This window comes from Pangasianodon hypophthalmus, chromosome 19, assembly GCF_027358585.1.
Source record: "Pangasianodon hypophthalmus isolate fPanHyp1 chromosome 19, fPanHyp1.pri, whole genome shotgun sequence".
Taxonomy (NCBI): Eukaryota; Metazoa; Chordata; class Actinopteri; order Siluriformes; family Pangasiidae; genus Pangasianodon; species Pangasianodon hypophthalmus.
The window spans coordinates 9,017,062-9,036,892 of NC_069728.1; the positions used below are offsets into that span (position 1 = coordinate 9,017,062).

Here is a 19,831-nt window from a genome sequence, read left to right on the forward strand (position 1 = left end):
CACTGGAACGAAGAGGGCCAAACCTGTTCCAGCATGACAATGTCCCTGTGCACAAAGCTCAGTCCATGAAGACATGGTTTGCCAAGGTTGGAGTGGAAGAGCTCGAGTGTCCTGCACAGAGCCCTGACCTCAACACCTCTGTACACCTTTGGATGAACTGGAACGCTGACTGAACCCCAGGCCTCCTCACCCAGCATCAGTGCCTGACCTCACTAATGATCTTGTGGCAGGATGAGCAGAAATCCCCACAGCTACACTCCAAAATCTAGTGGAAAGCCTTCCCAGAAGAATGGGGGCTGTTATAGCAGGAAAGGGGGACCACCTTTGGAATGGGATGTTCAACAAGCACATATGATTGTGACGGTCAGGTGTCTACATACTTTTGACCATATAGAATGCTTACAAAAACATGAGGATCATTATTTGAGTCATAAAGATCTATGACGCCTTTGGCTATTAGCTCTGTTGAGTGTTATGTAAAATATATAGTCACTCATTTCATTAATTTTCAGTAAAATTAATGAGCCTATATCAGGAATCTAACTGTGAGGCAGGAGCACATCCTGGTTGGCACACCCGTCCAGCACCATGCACACACATAGGGGCAATTTTGTGTAGCCAGTCCACCTACTGGAATGTTTTTGGGAGGTGAAAGGAAAATGGAGAACCCGGGGTAAACCCACGTAGATACAGGAAGAACATCAGAAGCTCCTTTCACTCAGAAACCCGAGCTAAGGCTCAACAGTGGACCCTGGAGCTGTGTGGCATGACCTTTTTTCCCTGATTATTCTGATTATTGTGTCACAACTATGGTTTCAAATGGTTTTTAAAGTTTTTTGTAGTTTCAGCACCAGAGCAAGAATAAGTCCATCAGTCTGAAGTGTAGGCTAAAAGAATGACATCCTTTTGCATGGATACACGACACTGGTCTCTAACAATTCTGCACTTTTCCACTGAAAAAGAAATTAATCTCAGGTAGCAAAATTCGTTCAACTGCCAGACAGGAACCTAGAACTGGCAAAGCCAGAGGCTTGGGAGTGGCACCATTTTGCTGATGATAGCAACTCAAACAACTTCCGTTATTTACAGATCCACCAAATTGGGCAACTGTGAAGAAACAACCTGAGAAACAACCATTTTACTGGCAGTTCCAGCAAAGTAAATGGCAAAAGCATTGCTAATGCCAGTAAAACTTCTTTTATCATAAATACTGCTGTACTTTATCTTGTGCATAATAATTGTCTATGACTATATCTTTGTGCTGTATATAGATGCTGTATACAGATGAGTTTGGACTGTTAAATATGTTCTCAACACCAAAAACAAAATTTGTAAGACCTTTCTCAGTTATCATTTTCATGCCATTTGATCAAGCAAATGGAAACCTGGTTTCTTGAACCATCACTAGCTCCAGTATGAACACTGGTGTTGGTGGAGAAGGGGTAACAGGGGCATTAGGGTCTCTCTACTCATCATCGACACCTCTTAACATAAATGCTGAAGCTGCAAGGCCACCTGTATTATGGCTGACCCCTCTTACCCCTCTCATGGATCTTTCACCCTTCTGCTGTCTGACAGGAGGTACTGGAGCATCCATGCCACCACCACCAGACTTTGTAACAGCTTCTTCCCTGAAGAAGAGTCAGATTACTAAACACATAGCTGCCTCCCAAAGCCTACCCGGATTTATCAAGAACATCCAGCCAAGGATGACCATCACTTCACTTAACACATGGACTGAGCTTAGATTATGAGCTTAGACACAATGCTTTCATGCTGCAAGCGACACTTTTTAGACACTTTAGATCTTGCTGCTACTGGACACTTTTCCTCCATCTTACTGATACCAGGACAGTTTTCCTAGTATACGGAGTTATACAGCCACTTGACTGGGGAAGAAAATGAGGCTCTCATAAATTGCATTTCGTACAGGGCTAGAAAACTCATGAAATATCTCTAAAATAGCATTTCACATCAAGTGGTGCAGTGGGTAGAGTTGCCACCTCACAGCTACAGTGTGCCCCGTTCGACCCCAAGTTCAGGTTACTGCTTGTAAATAGTTTTGCGTGTTCTCCCCATGTCTGCATGCATTTTCTCCAGCTTCCTCCCACATCCCAAAAACACTCCAGTAGGTGGATTAGCTATGCTAAACTGCCGCTAATGGTAAATGAGAGTGTGAGTGTGTGTATGATGCCCTGAGATGGACTGGCGTCCCATCCGGGGGTGTATTCCAGCCTTGTCCCCAGTGTCCCTCTGGATCCACTGTGACCCTGACCAGGATAAAATGGTTACTGGAGAAAAATGAATGAATAAATCTAGTGTGACTCTGTCAGTGGCTTTTTATTTCTGAAGTCTTAGTGCATCCCAAACATCAGCACACTTATCAGCAAACTGTGTGCTTGGCTGAGGCTGTCGGTATAGGATAAGCAAGGGTATAGCAGCCCTGGAGGTGCGAGGCAACGGTACTAACCACTAAGCCAGTGTGTCCCCTACACATGTATAAATAATAGACACAATTTCTTCCAGGACTCTAAATGCTAAATACTCTTTTTATCTGTCACCTTTGTTAATGTTTTGCCATTAATGTGCTTTACTCTTTGTAAAAGAGGTTCCTCAAGGATTCTTTGGGTCTACATTTCTAAAAGGGTCGTCTTGTGCTGTAGGGTTCTCCATACAATCTGTAATGATTTTCCCATAAAAAAAAAAGAATTCTTTTTAATATGTGTATATATTCGGTTGGTAAAATAAAACTAAATTAATGGTGATACAATTAGTGATCTAATTTATTCCATGTATGAAACTAGTTTTGCTGGAGGACTGGTCGAGGCGGAAGTGGCGTGCTGCCTGCGTTCTCTGGCCAACAGCAGAGGGAGAGAGTGAGCGAGAGAAATGGCGCCTCGGCACTCTAGCTGAGAGACAGTCAATACAGAGGGAACTGACAGAGCCGAGAGGAAACAATACGGTAGAGAAAAAAACATGGTGAACACAAGAAAAAGCACGCAGCTCCAGCCATGCAGTCCTGTCATCTCCGGGCGGACGAGGTCGTCTCTTAGGAACAACCCAAACTTGGAAGAACACAACCATGTAAGAGCCGGCTCGCTTTTCCTCACTGCCCGGCTGGTTAAGCCAGTTTGCTTACAGCGAGCTATGCTCTGCTCTGCTCTGCTATGCTAAGCTAAGCTAAGCTAAGCTAAACTAAGCTAAGCTAAGCTACGCTAAGCTAAGCTACTCAGTTTGGCCTGAAGATTGATGTCCCTCATTGATAGCCAGCTAGCTTACCTCTTTTGTTCATGAATACCGTGAAAGAGTGACACTATTTATTAAAAACATTCTGTATTTGTGTGAGACGCGACATGTATTATCGTTGCTGGACATTTTTCCACTTAGAAAAAAAAGATTAAAACAATAGCTCGCTAGCTTACTAGTTTATTGACTAAGTGCCCCCAAGTTCTCCCTTTGTGTTGCTGTTGTGCCTGAGAGGAACTAACGTTAGCTAGCTGAGCTAGTTAGCAAGTTGAGCTTTTGTCACGGACTCAGGCACCTGACAGCACACACAGAGATAAACACAACACAGTTTGCCCGGCTGATGGTCAGTGTGTGTTCACTGCTGTTCTGAACTACTTTTAACAACACAATTTCACACAACAAATGGTGGAAGGAGAGCACAGCGGAGTCAGACCCCTGCTGGCTTAAAGCGGACACTGTGCTTTATTTAGGAAGTGAACTCCGGCAAGTTGAGTGGTGTTACAGGCAGTTGTGCTGTTTTGTTGTGTTGTGGTGTGGTGTGGTGTGCTGTGGTGTTAACTTTGAGCATGAAGCGCTCTGTTGTGTTTCTGCCGCGAGGAGAGTTGTGTAAAGTTACAGTGGCTTCCACAGTAGAGAAAATTACCACAGTATCTATACACTGTCTTACTGTAGGGAGAGTAGCTGAAGCAGCCGTTGTGTTTACACAGTTTCCCACATAACCTCGGGGTCAAATCAGTAGTCTGTCTCTGTCTCTCTCTCTCTCTCTCTCTCTCTCTCTCTCTCTCTCTCTCCTTTTCTCTCTTTCTCTGTCTCTCACTTTCTGTCTGTCTCTCTCTCCTTTTCTCTCTTTCTCTGTCTCAGTCTCTCTCTCTCTCTACCCTCCAGTCTCTGTCTCTCTTTCAATCTCTCTCTGACTCTGTCTCTCTCTCCTTTTCTCTCTGTCTCTCACTTTCGATCTCTCAGTCTATCTCTCTCTTTCCCCCCCAGTCTCTCTCTCTCTCTCTCTCTCTGACTCTGTCTCTCTCTCTCTCTCTCCTTTTCTCTCTTTCTCTCTGTCTCTCACTTTCGATCTGTCTCAGTCTCTCTCTCTCTTTCCCCCCCAGTCTCTGTCTCTCTCTTTCAATCTCTCTCTTTCTCTGACTCTGTGTCTCTCTGTCTCACTTTCTCTCTCGCTCTCTCCATTTTGCATGTCAGTTAGCTGTTTTCCTTTTTGGTTTGTGTACTTTTTGTTTAAGTTAAATTTCATACCTGCTACGGATGGGTGATGTGGTCAAAATACCATATCATGTCACTTTACATTTTTATAATACACTACAGAGCACATGATATTTATGTTTGCTAACAGGGTGCAAGCAAAAGCAGTAGTGCTGCGTTAAACAAATCTTCAAAAACTGTGAAAACCAAACATTCATTCATTTTGCCCCTGTACAGCACCACAAAGGATTTGAAATGAAGCAGTCAAGATGTGATTGAAGTGTAGACTTTCAGGTGTCTGAAAAATGTTGCAATAACAACATTTCCTGTGTGAAAATTCCATTTTCACAGGCTCAAAAGTAATTGGACAATTGACTGATAAGCAGTTTAATGTGGCATGTTTTATCCATATTTCATGACAAATTAAGGAGATAGAAGTTCTGGAGTTGATTAAAAGTGTTGAATTTGCATTTGGTAGCTGTTCATAGGACTCTCAATATGCCGTCCAAAGAGTTGTCGATGCAAGTGAAGGAGGTTATCATTAGGCTGAAAAAGCAAAACAGTCCTATCAGAGAGACAGCAGAAAATCTAGGAGTGGTCAAATCAACAATTTGGTACATTCATAAAAAGAAGGAATGCACTGGCGAGCTCAGCAACACCAAAAGGCCTGGAAGACCACGGAAGACAACTAAAGTGGATGATTGCAGAATTCTTTCCTTGGTGAGGAAAAACCCCTTCACAACATCTAGCCAAGTCAGGAACACTCTGGAGGAGGTAGGCGTATCATTGTCAAAGTCTACAATCAAGAGCCACCTTCATGAATGTAAATACAGATGGTTTACCTCAAGATGCACACCACTGGTAACACTCAAGAACAGACAGGCCAGATTAGACTTTGCTTTAAAAAAAAAAAAAAAAAGCCTGACCAGTTCTGATGCAAGATTAACTTTTACCAGAATGATGGGAAGAGAGTATGGAGAAGCAAAGGAAGGACTTGTGATCCAAGGCATACCACATCATCTGTCAAACATGGTGGAGACAGTGTTATGGCATGGGCATGTATGGATGCTGATGGAACTGGGTCACTGGTGTTTATTGATGATGTGACTACTGATAGAAGTAGCAGCATGAATTCTGAAGTGTACAGAGCTATACTTTCTGCTCAGATTCAGTCAAATCCTACAAGGACAGGGCTACACAGTACAGATGGTTAATGACCCAAGAGCTGAAGGCAGAAAGACCCACAGACAAGCAGCATATGAAGGCAGCTGCAGTAAAGGCCTGGCAAAGCATCTCAAGGGAGGAAACTCAGCATATGGTGATGTCCATAGTTTCCAGATTTCAGGGAGTCATTGACTCCAAGGGATTTGCATCCAAGTATTAAAAATAATCCTAACGTTTATGATTGTTAGTTTGTCCAGTTACTTTTGAGCCTGTGAAAATGGAGGGACACTGCAAAAATGGCTGTAATTCCTAAACGGTTAATGCAATATTTTTGTTAAACCCCTTGAATTAAAGCTAAAAGCCTATTCATTGTGGTGGTGTTCATAGGAAAAATTATGAAAATTGTGTCTCTATCCATATACTTATGGACCTGACTGTATAAATGAACATCCAATAAGCTATTTGTTAAGCAGCGGCCATGCTAGGCTTTTGCTTTGCAGTTTTCTTCAGGGGATGACAGGTGGCCCTTCTGAAATGTTGTGAATTGTTACCCTGCTAAATAGAGTTTTTCTTCCCAAGCAGAAAAAATCCAGTGTCACTTCTACCCACTAATTACTAACATTCCCAAATTTGCAGCGCCCATGTTCACCTAAATGAGACTGCAAAATTTACTGTGTCCTTTCTAATTGGCTTTTTTGTTAGTTTTCCTTATATTTTGTCTGCTTTTCTGTGAGTAACATGAGTTATCCCGGGATATTTCAGGGAAAAAGTGTATTGTGACTTAAGTTATGACAATATCGATATATTTAGAAGTTGCCACACTAGATGTCTCAAGAAAATTAGTGAGCTGTGGAAGCTCACCTGATCGATGAAGTGTGGTAGATCTGGCTGCTGAATGGAATGTCTGCCAGTTTTTGGGTCGTTCAATTGCTTGCATCAGTAACTTGAGTAGAAGGTCCTTCAGCCAGCTTCAACCAACGACTATAGCTCTTTTTTTTTTTTTTTAATTGACTTTCTTTTTATTAAGTGTCATTGTCACTACAAAGATATAGTGAAATACTTTTTTTGTCATTTGTCATTTTTATGCCTTTCAGAAGGACCCCAGCAGTAATATCAGCTCTGGTAGCCCGCGCTTGTCCCCTCCGTCTAAACGAAAACGCAGACACACGACGCCTAGCTCCAGTGACACTTCCCCAAGTCCCCAGAGCAAAGCGCAGAGAGTTACATGGAGCACATCCAAACACTGCACCAGGTGAGCCCTTCTCAGCCTGTAAGCCATGAGGTATATTAATAGGCTGGAATTATTGGTTTTACAACTTGAGACTATCGTAAATCTATTTAATTAGTTATCCAACCATTCAGTCTTTATACTATTGACTTCTGGGGCTTGTTTGCTAAAAATCATGCAGCTTTGCATTATCTCAGCCTTTACTCATTTGTCCTTATTTAGGCCTCGATGTTAATAGCTGCAGCTTTATGATGGCTCACCAGATGGAGCTTACAAATTTATCTTATCATGTAGTGTGCTTTATTCACCAGTTTGTTTTGTGAGTTAATGCTTCATAAGCCCATATAGTATCTAAGTACTTAATTATTAGAAGCTTCATTTCTTTGGAGTGCACAGGCTCATTCTGATGGAAAGGTCTTATAGGGAAGAGCAAAGGGACAGATGGGCATTAACCTTTTTCTGTATCAACAGTTACTGGATGTAATAACCAGTAAAACCATCAGGAATGTATCATAAGTGGTAAATATTGATAAATAATAAACCTGTAGATCATTTCCATCAGCTAATATAATTTATTTAACACTGAGGCATATGTAGATACTATGTTCTATACAAAAATATGAGCTGTGTGTTGTTTTTTTTTTTTAGACTGGCTATAACTATCTATATAGTGAGAGCATAATAAAACTATACTATACCAAATTGCAACTGAATTCTCAAACCTGATTGTACAGAAGGTGTTTTTTTTTTTTTTTTTTTTTTTAAATTAAAAAAAAAATTATAATAAAGGCAGCTCTGACAGTAGCTCTGCTGTTCAAATCACAGGTTTACATTAATGTGCTTGTTCTAATACACATCCTTTCTGTAGTAACAGCTTGTGCACAGGGACTTGGATGGTGGATGATAAACATAAATAAAAAAAGTTTAAAAGATTAAAAAAATATCGAGATACATATAATCATTGATATGGTGAAGTAAGGAGATGTTTTATTTAACATTTAACACACCCCACCACCCTTTAGTGAATTATTGTCTTGTAATAGCACACCCTGTTGTGTTTTTTAACTCTTACTGGCTTATTTTAATTTTACACTAATGCATGAATGAGTGGGAGCTTGCAGTAACAACAGTTAACTGATTGAGAGGACTCACCAGAAACTCGTTTATATATTAGAACCAAGTATCACTGGTCTTTTTAGATTAAACCATTAACTTGCTGAACATTGGAAGTTGAAATGTTTTTACTTTCTTGTCAAATTATTAAAATAATTTCAGTGATAATGCTCACAGTGATAGTGGAATATCAACAACTCAAACACAAATTTGTAAATTTAGAAAATGTGAAAGCACTTGTTACACAGTTTATTGTTAAATAATTGTATAATTTCACAATTTAAATTGTTTGAATATACTTTGATGTGTTTCAGGTTATCCACTGGTGCTTTGCAAAATGGACACGGTAAGACAAGATTTTCTTTTTGTGAGGTTACATAAAAGAGGCAACTAATATGTTTTGAAATTCTGCTTCAAAAATGTAAATGGGGGAGGGGGGGGGGGTTCTTAGTTTAAAAAAAAAAAAAAAAAAAAAAAAAAAAAAAAACCTTGCACAGACCAGCATTTTAACTTGTCATGTTTTGCCCTATCTTTGTGCCATTTGTGTTTTAGTGAATCAGATAAATTCGCACACAGGACTGATTTACTCAGGGCTGTGTATTGTTTCTCGTTAATGTCTTGCATGTGTGGTGCTTAATGAATGCGGTTTTGTCAAATGCTTGTAGGCCGAAGAAGCCTGCGGGTAGATGACAGCACAGATGGGGACGATGCTCGCTTGAATGGCCATGTTGAGCTGAAGAGGAGCTGTCGCTCTAGGAAGAGCCGCTTTCAGCACCTCAACCAGAGCCTGCTGTTTGACCAACTGGTCAACAGGTAACGTTAGTTTGAGAGGCTAGTTAACTTAGAGTTCGCAGCTACACTGTATATGTATGTGTAGAGCTGTTTGTAATACATTTTTTTCACTTTTTTCGTAGCTTTAAATTATGTGTATGTGTATAATTAATTGTATGTTGAGTGGCTTTAAACAAGCTTAAATGTAGTTCATCAGAGAAATAATTCTGTTTGATGAGCAAAGAGCTGGTTTCAGTTCATTATGAGGATAGCAGTATGAAAATGTGTAACAGGTAACAGTGAGCCTTTATGATAGTGGCTATGATGATAATTACGATTGTTTTCTCAGTATTGAATCATGATTATTGATCACAATTATTTAATCACTGAATAAGTTTGGACATGTAAATGCACTAACTACTAAGACCATAAATGTGATATAATTACAGACCCAGTCTGTTTTTATGGTTGAGTTAGCATACTGCTTGTTTGGAAAGACAGATGGCTAGACTCTATTGGAGACCTACTAGAGTTGGAAATGATGCATGAGCTTTTTGGACTGTAATTGGCAAGGCTAGTGTATTAGTACCGGATAGTGTGTTATATCTCTACTTTGAGTAAGATTCAGTTATAAAAACTAGTAAGCACGATTAATTTTATTATATTATTAAATGTACTCAGTATTGTGTTTGAGTTGTTTGAGTGTTGTGATTGACCATCAAAACTGCCTCTTTTCCCTTATGACAGCACGGCAGAGGCGGTGCTTCAGGAGATGGACAACATCAGCAGCATACGACAGAATAGGGAAGTGGAGCGGCTCCGGATGTGGACAGACACAGAACTGGTGAGTGCTGGCACCAAGTAAGGTTCCCAGTTTATTACTTTAACAAAAGTATCTCTCTCATATTGAAAGGTTTCCCAGAGTAAAATATTGCGATGTGGTGGTTTGTCGACTTGACAGTCCTATAGAAAATAGTACTGGATTCTTTTGTAATGTTTCAGTCAAGCCTGTTCTACTTGAATTTCATTTGTCTGCCTTGGTTGATAGGAAAACATGGATATGTATTCGCGTGTGAAAAGGCGGAAATCGATGAGGAGGAATACATTTGCAATGCAGACACACCATAAAGTCATGGGCAAATCTGAAGCTCCAGAAGAGGAGGAAAGGGAGGAAGAAGAGACTGATGGTATGCTGGCCATTGACCTTTATTTCATAAATGCCATAAGTGTTATTTTATTGTTCCTGTACATTTCTAACATGAGTAACTTACACTACCATGCAAAAAGCATTAAAGCGAGGCTTTGAGAAATGTTATACAATTCTTTACAATTGTTTTGTAACTCAGTTTTGGTTTTTAGTGTTGTATTACTCTTATGCCAGAAGCATAGTCATCATTAGTATACAAACTGACAGTTTGAGTAAAGCAAAAATGATTTAAAATGTTCTTGAAATCACCTAAAAATACATAGTGCATTCAAGTCTTCTATTATTAAACAAATTAAGTACTTATTAATGACAACATATGAATTAAAATATTAATACAAAACATTTGTGATTATTGTGGTTGCTAACAGGTGTGTTGCGGAGCACCGGGATTTATACGGCATGGCCCCAGCAAATGATTGCTTCTGTTGCCGTTTTAACATCTGACTAATCTAATGATTATACCCTGTTCCAATTTAAATAATGACAACATTTTTATGGAAATTTAAGATTTAAGTGGATTGTTTGTATGTTACTAATCTGACTGATCCAAAATTAAACCAACTAATGTAGTGTTTTACATTGACTATAACTTCATAAAAATAACAAGCCTCATCCATGAAACATACATGTATCACGTAATGAGTAGGAGCTTTCATTATAAATGTTCGTCTATCATCGCCATAATGCTGCGTGGTGCTTGTACATTTCTAGTGGAAAAACTCGGAAAAAGTGTTTCTTTAACCACTCTCATTCTTGACCACGTGCGGAGTTATGCGTGTTATTATGAAATTTCTTCTGTGATTCTTGACTGGGCATTGGAATATTTTGCCAACGCCTTCAGTAGTAGCATTACATTACCCAGAAATAACGAGCTGTGCGCTCATACATTATAACATGTTTTTCTTGTTAGCTAAGTCAACAATTCATTGACTATAAAAATCTGTGCTGATGAAATTTCATACCCAACATAGTCCATTTTTTTGACTTATTGCAGAACTAGCCTTAACATTGACTAGTTTCTGCTTACTTACAAATTCCTACTTTAACACTCTTGATTCACATATGATTAGGGTTTCAGTGAACCAGTTGAAGTATCAGGTTTACACTTTGGCTTAAGACATTCAGTCAACACCTTTGGCGTAATATGCGCATAAATAATTATTGTTACTTCCAGACTTTTTTCCTGTAATGCATATATGCACTTTGTGACAGTGATTAACAACTAATACTGATATTTTCCTAAACAAATATTTATATAAAATGTTTTGTTTATAGTTTATTCTTAATGTAACATGTGGAAAGCACACATTGTTTTCATTTAGAGCCTGCTTTGTTTTTAATATTTTACGTGTTGTCTCTCATAAGCATCTGATTTTTGTAGAATCCCATGAGGAGGGAGATGATGATGAAGGGGAAGATGATGAAGATGATGAAGGAGATGAAGCAGAGGAAGCAGGAGAGGAGAATGACAGACCTTACAACCTCAGGCAGCGTAAAACTGTGCAGCGTTATGAGGCACCACCCATTGGTACTCATAATTATTTGCCAGTGAAATGTATTACACTATATTGTAATCGGTTTTCATGTTCCTAATCACGTGTGTCCATTTGTAGTGCCAGTGAACAGAAAACAAAGCAAGAACACAGTGTTTGACACGCACAGATCCCCTGCAAGAAGAAGCCATATTAGGTGTGTGACCTCCTCAGTTGTCAACTTTTTGAAGGGTTAACTTGGCTCTTTTCCACCCACTGTAGCAACTGGTAGACCATGGCATTACGAAAGTAAACAGATTAAGTGTGAATGAGAAGTGACCTGTACGATCTAATCCGACTCTTTTTATCTCTGCCATGCTACAGTTCCTACTGAAAATTGACATCTTAAGCATATTTATCTGCTAATTTTTATCATTGTTCTGTATTTCTATTTATGTTCTCTTTCCAGAATAAAGAAGCATGCCATCCACAGTAGTGATACAACGTCCTCATCGGATGAGGAGCGTTTTGAACGGAGAAAAAGTAAAAGCATGACACGTGCTCGGAACAGGTGACTGTAAACCTCTTATCACTTATTTTTATTTTTTTCTCTTATTCCATTCTGTCGCTAACAGAATTATTATTTGTTTTTGTGACAGATGTCTACCTATGAATTTGCGAGCAGAGGACCTGGCCAGTGGCGTGCTTCGTGATCGGGTGAAAGTTGGTGCTAGTTTAGCTGATGTGGACCCCATGAATCTGGATACCTCTGTGAGTGTTTGCCATATTTTTGAACAGGGTTCATGAACTTGTGGACCCAGCAAAGTATTTCAAGGGAACAAACTGTTAAAAATACTGTAGCAGAGCTCATAAATGTGTGGAAAAAATGGCCATATTTCAGAAGCTGTAGTTTTTGAAACACGAATACTAATGTAATAATACTAATAATACTAATAATACTAATAATAATAATAATAAAATTTGTTATTATTTATTATAATATTAATGTAAATTTCTATTATTTATTTATTTAATCAAATCAGAGACTAGCTGCAGGGCTAGAAATGTTAAGTCAGAAAGGGACGTTATTAGAAACCAGATGTCTCAGTTTTTGAGGGTCTAATCGAAAGAGAGTAACATTAAGAGCCATTACAAATTAAAACATAGCCACTTTAAATTGTTTTACTTATAGCCATAAACTATTCATTAATGTTGTCATCATTCAGTAGTTGCTTATCCTGATCTTTAATGCCACTGGACATTTTGCAGTGTAATACTAAGATTTATAAATTTACCAAGCTTTAGGTGGTGTGTGGAAACATTAGGAAAGGGAGATTTACTGCTGAATCTCTCCTATGTAGGCTTGGATTAACTATATCTTTGGCCATCCCAATATAGGTGAAGTTTGACAGTGTAGGAGGGCTTACTGCTCACATTAAGTCTCTCAAGGAGATGGTGGTGTTTCCTCTTCTCTACCCTGAAGTGTTTGAGAAGTTTAAGATCCAGCCTCCAAGGTAAGACTCAGAATGTGTGTTCATGTGTTTATAGCTGTATTAAAACAGTCTCACTGATTAGCTCTGCGCATGTCATTATTCTGAGCTTTTTGACAAACATGCTTTCTTGTGCTGCTGTAGGGGTTGCCTGTTCTATGGACCTCCAGGGACAGGGAAGACTTTAGTGGCTCGGGCGCTGGCTAATGAGTGCAGTCAGGGTGACAGGAAGGTTTCCTTCTTTATGCGAAAGGGAGCCGACTGCCTCAGCAAATGGGTGGGAGAGTCAGAACGACAGCTCCGCCTTCTCTTTGACCAGGTTACCCTCTTGTTTCTGTTACATTGAAGCAAATCTCAATCAAACGTAATCAAATGTATTTGTGTGTGGTTTTGGATGAGAAAGATAAAACAGTTATACTAAGTGTCTGGGGATGGATTTGTATATGTACAGCAAAAAATAATGGCTTATTCTAGACTGTTGTTTGTGGTATCAATTTAGTAATATTCCCTACATCTGCTTGTAGGCATACCTCATGAGACCATCTATCATCTTTTTTGATGAGATTGATGGCCTTGCACCTGTTCGTTCTAGCAGACAGGATCAGATTCACAGGTAATTTTGTTTATCTAAATCACTATAGAGCTTATCAAGCTCAGTTTGCCTGTTATGGTTTTAATATTTCTTTACTTTGCAATTATTTTAGCTCCATAGTTTCCACATTGCTGGCTTTAATGGATGGTTTGGACAGCCGAGGGGAGATAGTGGTCATTGGTGCTACAAACAGACTTGACTCTATCGACCCTGCACTCAGGAGGCCTGGTCGTTTTGACCGGGAATTTCTGTTCAACCTGCCAGATAAACAGGTGAATAAATTCTTCCAGTCTGACTGCTTTATACAACCTGTTCTCAGCCTGTTAGACTTTGAAGATGACTGACTGCCAAAATAGGTAGCAAGCCTTTTGTTCTAAAGGCTTGATAACATTTCTACTTTATAATGTTTTGGAATGCTTTTATTTCTATTCAGACACTAACTTTGTATTTTTATCTGCAGGCTCGAAAGCACATTTTAGAAATTCACACCAGGGATTGGAACCCAAAGCTGTCAGATTCCTTTATGGATGAGTTGGCAGAAAAATGTGTCGGTAAGAGACACACTAGTTAGCCTTTTTAAGATTAAATTTTATAGCTATACAGGGTGTCCCAAAAGTCTCCATATGTAGGGGACTAGGTATGCCAGCACCACGTAGGCTGTGCCTCCGTCAGTGGATGTTCGTGGACGTCCACTTCTCTGTTGGTCTGCAGCACTTCCAGCCTTTCTGAATTTGTTAATAAGTTTGGCAACAGTGTCGTGTGTGATGTGCTTGCCATGGTTCCTGTTAAAGTCCATCACAACCTTGCAACCCACTTCTTGATCCAGATGTGAATGATTTCAATACGTTCTTCTTCTGTCAAAGGCATTCTTAAAGGCTATATGGAAAAAAAAAAAACAACTATATAATATGAACTAACTATGAAAAATTTGGGAATACATGGTGCTAAAAAGGGTTAATTTCCCCCTGTGTATGGAGACTTTTGGGGCATCCTGTAGAATGACCATTTTATCCACAGTTTTGTAGTCTGGTCTTTTTCTGGCAGAAATGTTAATAATAAGTATATTGAGTGCTATTGAGTTAAGCAGCCTATGATGGCTCATCTCACCAGGTTACTGTGGTGCCGACATCAAAGCACTTTGCACGGAGGCTTCACTGGCGGCATTGCGGCGGCGCTATCCTCAAATATACAGCACCAGCCAGCGCTACAAACTGGACGTTGGCTCTATCGTGCTGGGGCCGCAGGACTTTGGCCGTGCTCTGCGCGCTATTGTTCCAGCTGCTCAGAGAGCTCTCGCACCACCAGGCCGGGCTTTGTCCTGCACACTGCAGCCTCTGCTGGAGAGATCACTGGCCCACACACTCACCTGCCTGCTCCGAGTCTTCCCCCATGCAGAGCTCCCACACAGGGAACAAACACACGGTACAGAGTCTATACCTGGGTGGGACAGTGCTGTTTTTATCCAAGTCAGAAACTATTTGCTTGAATATTGTAGTAGTATAATTTGATATGTCCACCATTCACCTTATTGATCAGTTATAATTATTGGTCCATATCAGCTATGTATATGACGAATGATATTTTTATTTATTTATTTTTTAAACAGATCTGTCAAATAGATCTTCTTTTCAGAATTTGTAATTATACATTATGACTGGTTGGTCTACTGGTTTTTAATGAGTGATGAAATAAATTATTTCTTAACAGTAGACTAAGGCATTTTTCTATATGTAAATGTCATACAGCAAATAGTTGTGATATGTTTTATTGTTATGAATGATGGGGCTTTGTTGGCCGTTGCATTTTCAAATCTAAAACAGTGCCTTTGTGGTACAACAGTCTATCGCTGTCCACTGAAAATTAATTTCCTCTAACTTCAAACCTCCACATTAGTCAGCTTCAGTAGATTAGACAGAGAGTAATTTAATTTCTGCACCATATTTCTGCAGGGAACACATCTCTCGCTCTTGTTAATGACTTCCAATTTGGAGGACTGCTTTCTCTCCATCAATAATAACTCATAAACTGACTTACAGCTCTAATAAGTCAGGAGCTTTCCTCTAAACCTATTATTTCCATACATAAATGTGAATTTATAGGGGAAACTTATAAATAGGCTGTATGAAACTAATCAACATAGCATACATCTTGATGGGGAAAAAAAAAAGCTCTAACATTATATTTTCCAATTAGGCTGAACTTTTCAATTTTCTCTCAGCAGATTTGTTCTTCTGGACTTTTAATGGCAGAATTGATCTCTAAACCTTCCAGCTATTCTAGCATCTGAAGCATTAGAGCATATTTTGTGAAAATTTCTGTGTAAATTTCTTCACACAGACTCTGACAATCACCTGCTGGAGGAGGACTCTTACAGTGAGGGTGAAGATGGAGCTAGTGCTCAGTCCATTTATGATGTTCAGCCAGGATCCCCAAAGAAATCACACTCCTCCATAGTACACAAACCCTTCCTTCATTTTACTACGTAAGATTTGCCGTTTATTCAATACTGGTGTATATTTGACTAGTGATTTTTGACTAGAGATCTGTATTGTAACTTGAATGGCTGTGAGTATCCAGATGTATCTTTAGATGTTCACCTGCTTGCTTTAGTGCTCAGTGTACAACTATTATGCATAGAAAGGGGAGAAAATATTTATAAATTAAGGTAAAGAATGCTTCGAAAGAAACTCTTAAAATTCTCGTTTTATAAGTCTTGCTGTGTTTACATATTGAAATAAATGTTTTTTATTCATTTGCTGTAAAATAGTCCACTTCTGCTCTCTTTTGGCCTGCAGTGGAGAAACAGTTTACTATAGTCATTTTGTTTGACAAGGCAGAGGCAGATGTTCTTTTATTGTCATTTATAATAATTTGCTTTGCAGCCAGCATTTTGTCTGTTATATCCGGTTATATAGGCAATATTTCAGTAATTAACCAGCACACACTGCAAATTTGTTTTAATAAGATCTTCTCGATACATATAAACTGCCTTATGTCATTTTAATAAAGCTGAAAATGTACATTAAATCTAATTCAGCATTTTTACCTCTGAGAAACTACAAGGTTTTCTGTCAGCTGCCTGTTTATATAATATAGAAATATGCTCACTCCTCTAGCTGTTTTTTTTTTTTTTTTTTTTTTTTTTTTTTTTTTATAAAGTACTTAAGATCATTGACTTTCTTCCTCATGCATTGTTTTTTTTAAGCATGTATTTCAAAAATATTTTTAATTAATTGTACATTTAAAAAAGTATGTTGACATTTTTATTGTGCTGCTTAGAAATATTAATGGGAAAACCACACTGTGTTGCTGTGCTGTGCAGGGATGTGCCGTCTGCCTAATTTTAATGTTAAAGTATCCATAAGAGGAATTGAACAGATATTTGGATCACTGTCTTTAGCATGGCGTATGTGTCATTTTAAAAACTTTAATTTGACAGTGTGTACTCTGGCACTGGTTAAAATTCAAACATTGCAAAGTTGAAGGAGTAGAAATCTCACTGGATTAACAGATTTAACAGGAGCAATGTGTTTTTAGTTTAGTCAGTCAGTATAGATATTTGCAAATTATGTTTACTAAACCTGTAAATGAAAACTCAGAAATGAATTTATAAGCAGAGGAGTTGAGATGTGCCACGCATGCAGCTTTGCAAACCTGGGCAAACCTGATATGTGGCCAGTGTTGTACTGATCTGATCTTTATTGGAAATATATTATTGTCTTTTTGTCCTACGGGCTTCATATTTGACTGGTTGTTCCTGTGCGGATGAAAGAAATAAACAGACTCATCTGTGAGCTTTTCAGCCCCCTTCACATCACAACAGTGCTGCTCTGAATCAAAATAAAGCCAGACATGGCTTTTCCTTTTCAGCATTGTGTTTTCTCACTGATCTCGAGTGGAAGTAGGGCACAACAAATACCTGAGTACTGGGTGTAAGAATGCCAGTGCACACCCCTACTGCTGTGCACATGTTACATAACAGGGTAGTGGCCACTGCTGTGTACAGATTGGGCAGTGATCTGCCAGTGATCTTCGGAAAAACATTGACTACACTAAATAATTGCTTAGATCATGAAGTAAACTGTGTGTGTGATATTTCTTTCCTTCTAAATCAGGTCTGCCTATCAGCAGCCAACCTCATACCGACCACGGCTTTTGCTAACAGGCCCTCAGGGTTCGGGTCAGAGCACGCACCTGGCCCCGGCTCTGCTGCATCACCTCAACAAGTTCACTGTGCACCGCCTCGACCTGCCCACTCTCTACTCTGTCAGTGCCAAGACCCCAGAGGAGTCCTGCGCTCAGGTCAACACACTCACACACTTGCACTCCACCGTGTTTTAACCAGTTTTATTAAATTGTGTCCTTTTCACAGCAAGTTCTTTCTATTTAGCTTTGGGAATCAGATTGGTAGAGCTTGGGTCATGTATAAGCTGCATACAGTAGATATTAAAAAGTCTGCACACCCCTGTTAAAATGGCTGGTTTTTGTGAAGTAAAAGAATTGCACTAAGATAAATCAGATCACATCTTTTTCCACCTTCATTGTAAAATTGCAAAGTAACAGGGGTGTGTAGACTTTTTACATCCATTGTAGGTGTCCATTTTTTTTTTTTTTTTTTATGAAAATAGGTTAGGAGTTCACTGTTTCACAAGCTCTTACATGTCATTGTTGAAGTAATGACTGTATTAGTACACATGAAAATTAGTATTCTTCCAACATGTTAGTCATGACTGATTGAAATGTTCATCATTTTCTTGATGAATATTGCTTTTCTAAGATGTTTTGATTTGTATTTTCCCATTTGCCAAAATGAACCTATGCAGCAGAGATGGACTATAATCAAAACTTTGTCTTGTCATGGCATTTCCTTTATCAATATTATTTCTGACAATCTGATGTCCATAGTTCACTTTGCAGCTTCATTGAATGCAGATCTCTGTCTCTCTCTCTCTCTCTCTCTCTCTCTCTCTCTCTGTCAGTCACATACAGATGAGGTGGAACTCTTAGTTAGAAGATTTACTTCTATGCAGATGAAATCCTTGAAAACATGTTTTGCTGTCATAAAAATGGCCGAGTACTTGAAGTCCATTAGCATTAGATGGAATCTTTTAGAGATTCCCAATAGCACTGTGTGACAAATAGGAGTCTGGAGATAAGACTGGATCTTTATTTATTGAGCACTCACAGTAGATCAATACAGCCTTATAGTCAGTCATCAGTCTGTATAGAGGGGAGGAGGGAGGGTGGTAAGTTTGTTCTGCTGAGTGAATATCTTTCATTTAGAACATGCACACAAACACAGAAAACCGTTCTTGAAAGACTGAACATAGCTGGAACACATAGACAAAAAAGAAAATAGTGTTTAACAAAAAAATATTAATCTCTAAATCCTCAGTTGATGCAAGCCTAGTATTCATCTTAAAATGATAAAGAAATATAGATGATCATTTTCTATATCCTGCTGTATTGACAGTCTTGTGTAGCGACATGTTGGTGTCTGATCATACAGTACATGTACATTTCATATATTCTTGTGAATCCTATTATTTAAACTGGCCAAAACATTTTGGAAAGGTTCTCACCATTTGATTAGGGCTGTATACCTCAGGCTTCCACACAATATAATTTTGATTTTATAAGGCAGCAATTCACAAGGCAACTATATGATTTTAGTTTAGTAGCGTTCAATCAGTATGACCACCTTTGTTCAGAATCTGAAGGCCTGCTGTTAATTTGTGAATGATGATGACACACACTATCAGAAAGTATCAGATTTACAGTCAAACCACCTTGCTAGCCTATTTACACATCAGTTTTTAAATAGGAATTATTATTTCCACACCAGTTATCTGTTCTTTTTTTAATAATAATTGATTGATAATCAATAATAATTAATTTGATTCAATGCCTTGATACATTTCATTCATTTTCTTTTCAATCAATGCATCGATCCAAATTGTCAGAGTATTACACCGTTACATTTCATCTACAGAAGCTTCTCACTTAGTCACTGTGGTTTTTTTTTTTTTTTTTGGTCTTTGTTTTTTATTTGATAACAAAATTGTATTTTGAGAATAGCACGTTCTCAGTTGTATTCTCTTTTGTTACTGAAAGGTGTGTATATGTGTGTGTTTGACTCTAGGTGTTTCGGGAAGCACAGCGGAGTGTGCCAAGTGTAATCTACATGCCACACGTCAGTGATTGGTGGGAGGCCATAAGTGAGACGGTGAAGAGTACGTTCCTCACACTGCTGCAGGATGTTCCCTCGTTCACCCCACTCCTCATCCTTGCCACGGCTGAGATCAGCTACCAGCAGCTCCCTGAAGAGGTGAGGACGCCTCATATTCTTTTCAA

At 38.9% G+C, this 19,831-nt stretch overlaps 1 protein-coding gene across 2 annotated transcripts in view; it reads left to right on the forward strand.

Annotated features, from left to right (window-relative positions):
• The first annotated feature begins 2,823 nt into the window (after positions 1–2,823).
• The window catches only part of atad2b (ATPase family AAA domain containing 2B), a 68,703-nt gene continuing 51,695 nt past the window's right edge, over positions 2,824–19,831 (forward strand). Inside the window, exons 1-19 of one of the 2 annotated variants that reach the window (XM_034313707.2) lie at positions 2,824–3,084; positions 6,702–6,856; positions 8,260–8,291; positions 8,611–8,758; positions 9,464–9,560; positions 9,765–9,903; positions 11,305–11,451; positions 11,537–11,612; positions 11,865–11,966; positions 12,055–12,166; positions 12,794–12,909; positions 13,030–13,204; positions 13,410–13,498; positions 13,590–13,749; positions 13,938–14,028; positions 14,588–14,899; positions 15,815–15,959; positions 17,593–17,779; positions 19,620–19,805. In XM_034313707.2, the coding sequence (XP_034169598.1) occupies positions 2,977–3,084; positions 6,702–6,856; positions 8,260–8,291; positions 8,611–8,758; positions 9,464–9,560; positions 9,765–9,903; positions 11,305–11,451; positions 11,537–11,612; positions 11,865–11,966; positions 12,055–12,166; positions 12,794–12,909; positions 13,030–13,204; positions 13,410–13,498; positions 13,590–13,749; positions 13,938–14,028; positions 14,588–14,899; positions 15,815–15,959; positions 17,593–17,779; positions 19,620–19,805 (2,577 nt within the window). In that variant the 5' untranslated portion in view covers positions 2,824–2,976. Of the gene's footprint in view, positions 3,085–6,698; positions 6,857–8,259; positions 8,292–8,610; positions 8,759–9,463; positions 9,561–9,764; positions 9,904–11,304; positions 11,452–11,536; positions 11,613–11,864; positions 11,967–12,054; positions 12,167–12,793; positions 12,910–13,029; positions 13,205–13,409; positions 13,499–13,589; positions 13,750–13,937; positions 14,029–14,587; positions 14,900–15,814; positions 15,960–17,592; positions 17,780–19,619; positions 19,806–19,831 lie in introns of both variants that reach the window. The other variant, XM_026944500.3, reaches the window with a different exon arrangement.